Raw genomic sequence first — 2,214 nt, 5'->3', positions numbered from 1 at the left:
GCTGTTTTGCGGTGCACAAGGGCAGAGCCAGGGGGCCTACTACTCTGGAAACAGGGCTATAACCATGAGGTTGTCAGACTTTGATTTTTTGCAATTGCCTCAATTGTTTAGTTTTTTCCTTAGCCGAGGCATTTTGTTAAATACTAAAATAAGTGTGTGATTTAAAGTTCCTATCATTCTAACACTTTCCATTCAGATGCATTCATCAACAAGGAATGAAGTCACCTTTCAGAGCACACGTGTCAGGTCTGGAGCAGCTACACCTTACTGCTGTCCTGAGAGCACAGGGCCTGCTTGGCACAGCTCCTCTACTATGGCCCGCTTCTCTTGCTGTAAACAGCGGTGGCCAGGGTCTGGTTCCGTGCCATACATAGAGGAGGTGGTGATGACATTTTCAAAGAAGAATGTGTGTGAAGGAGGAGGAAGGGGAGGTGGGAGAAGGTGATGAAAGCCATGCTGCAGGAGTGGAGAAAACCAGAACCAGGGCAGGCGTTGTGACTCATGCCTGTAATCCCAGCACTTTGGGAGGCCAAGACGGGCAGATGACGAGGTCAGGAGTTCGAGACCAGCCTGGCCAACATGATGAAACCCCCATCTCTACTAAAAATACAAAAATTAGCCAGGCGTGGAGGTGTGTGCCTGGAATCCCAGCAATTGAGCAATTCTCATGCCTCAGCCTCCTAAGTAGCTGGGATTACAGGAGGCAGAGGTTGCAGTGAGCCGAGATCGTGCCATTGCACTCCAGCTTGGGTGACAGAGGGGAAACTCTTTCTCAAAAGAAAAAAAAAAAGAAAACCAGGCCGGGGCACAGTGGCTCACACCTGTAATCTCAGCAGTTTGGGAGGCTGAGGTGGGCAGATCACTCAAGATCAGGAGTTTGAGACCAGCCTGGCCAACATGGTGAAACCCCGTCTCTACTAAAAATACAAAAAATTACCCAGGCATGGTGGCGCACGCCTGTAATCCCAGCTACTTGGGAGGCTGAGGCAAGAGAATCATTTGAACCTGGGAGGCGGAGGTTGCAGTGAGCTGAGATTGTGCCACTGCACTTTAGCCTGGAGAACAAGAGTGAAACTCTGTTTTGAAAAAGAAAGAAGAAAGAAAGAAGGAAGGGAGGGAGGGAGGGAAGGAAGGAAAAAGAAAGGAAGGGAAAGGAGGGAAGGAGAGAAGGAAGGAAGGAAAAAAGAAAGAAGAAAGGAAGGAAGGAAAAGAAAGAAAGAAAGAAAGAAAGAAAAAAAGAAAGAAAGAAAACCAGACTCATCTTCAGCAAACCCCAGATGAGGATGCCTAATAGATTGGAAGGCACCTTCTTAAGCTGTGTGTTGGGAGGAGTCTGAGCTCAGGGATCTGCTGCGGAGGACAGGCTGGAGCACGGCCTGCACCCCACCCTGCACTGGCTGGACTCCTCTGTATAGGAGCTGGGCTCTGGGCATCCCTGGTTTCCCAGTGCCTCCTGAAGTTCATGCACATAGTGGCTGTTTAATAAATGTTTAAGCAATGAAGTATATTGTTTTAATCTTATTTTTCCCATTGAAGAAACCTACAATTGCTCCTGATTTTTTCTTTTTCTTTTTTTTTTGAATAACAAGGAACTGAGTATATGTATATTTCATCAGGGGAGGGGCTAGGACTCCCACTTGGAGGCCTCAGGAGTTCTGCTGGGCGTCGCGAAGGAGCTTCTCCTCCCGCCGCTTCCGCTTCCGTAACCTCTCTTTGAATTCCTCTAACTCTTGAAGCTTCTCAGGTGGCCACAGCTCCCTCTTGCGCTGTATGACATCATCCTCAAACCACTCGGCCTGATTGGAAACCCGGAACATAGCCACAGGGAAAGTGAGGTAGATTATCATCCGAAATATCTCCGGCTTCACCCCCATCTCGTTTCTCCCCCTGATTGTTTCTTTATACCAAATGAAAGCTTTCACGAGTGAGCTCTCCCTCTCTCCTTTTGATGTAATTGTGCCCACTTCATCTCTACACCAGAGATCATGGGCTTTTCTCTGGCTGCCAAGAGTACAGAGAGCCCCTCCCTGAGTCATATGGGGAGGGGTAGGCATGAATAGGCCCCGGACAGCACTCGGAAAGGGGAGTTAATATGACACTAGAATAACCTGGAAGCTGGACAGCAACCAATCTGTTTCCCTGCATGACTCTCCATAGTTGATAGAATGTGCACCGGCTCCATCCTTTCCGCAGCAGGCAGTGCCCTTTCATGGA

General features: G+C 48.6%; 1 protein-coding gene across 1 annotated transcript; it reads right to left on the bottom strand.

The window, feature by feature from the left end:
• Positions 1 to 1,582: 1,582 nt before the first annotated feature.
• On the bottom strand, positions 1,583 to 1,905 carry LOC100993393 (protein PET100 homolog, mitochondrial-like). Its single transcript, XM_034955623.2, has one exon. The coding sequence runs from the start codon at positions 1,872 to 1,874 to the stop codon at positions 1,647 to 1,649; it is 228 nt and encodes a 75-aa protein (XP_034811514.2). The 5' UTR covers positions 1,875 to 1,905; the 3' UTR covers positions 1,583 to 1,646.
• Positions 1,906 to 2,214: the final 309 nt, after the last annotated feature.

The sequence above is a fragment of the Pan paniscus genome, chromosome 2, assembly GCF_029289425.2.
Source record: "Pan paniscus chromosome 2, NHGRI_mPanPan1-v2.0_pri, whole genome shotgun sequence".
NCBI lineage: Eukaryota > Metazoa > Chordata > Mammalia > Primates > Hominidae > Pan > Pan paniscus.
This window is presented reverse-complemented; position numbering and strand designations above follow the sequence as displayed.

Bases quoted from the DNA above. Each gene is read 5' to 3' on its own strand.
- LOC100993393 (XM_034955623.2), bottom strand. From the start codon at position 1,874: ATGGGGGTGAAGCCGGAGATATTTCGGATGATAATCTACCTCACTTTC.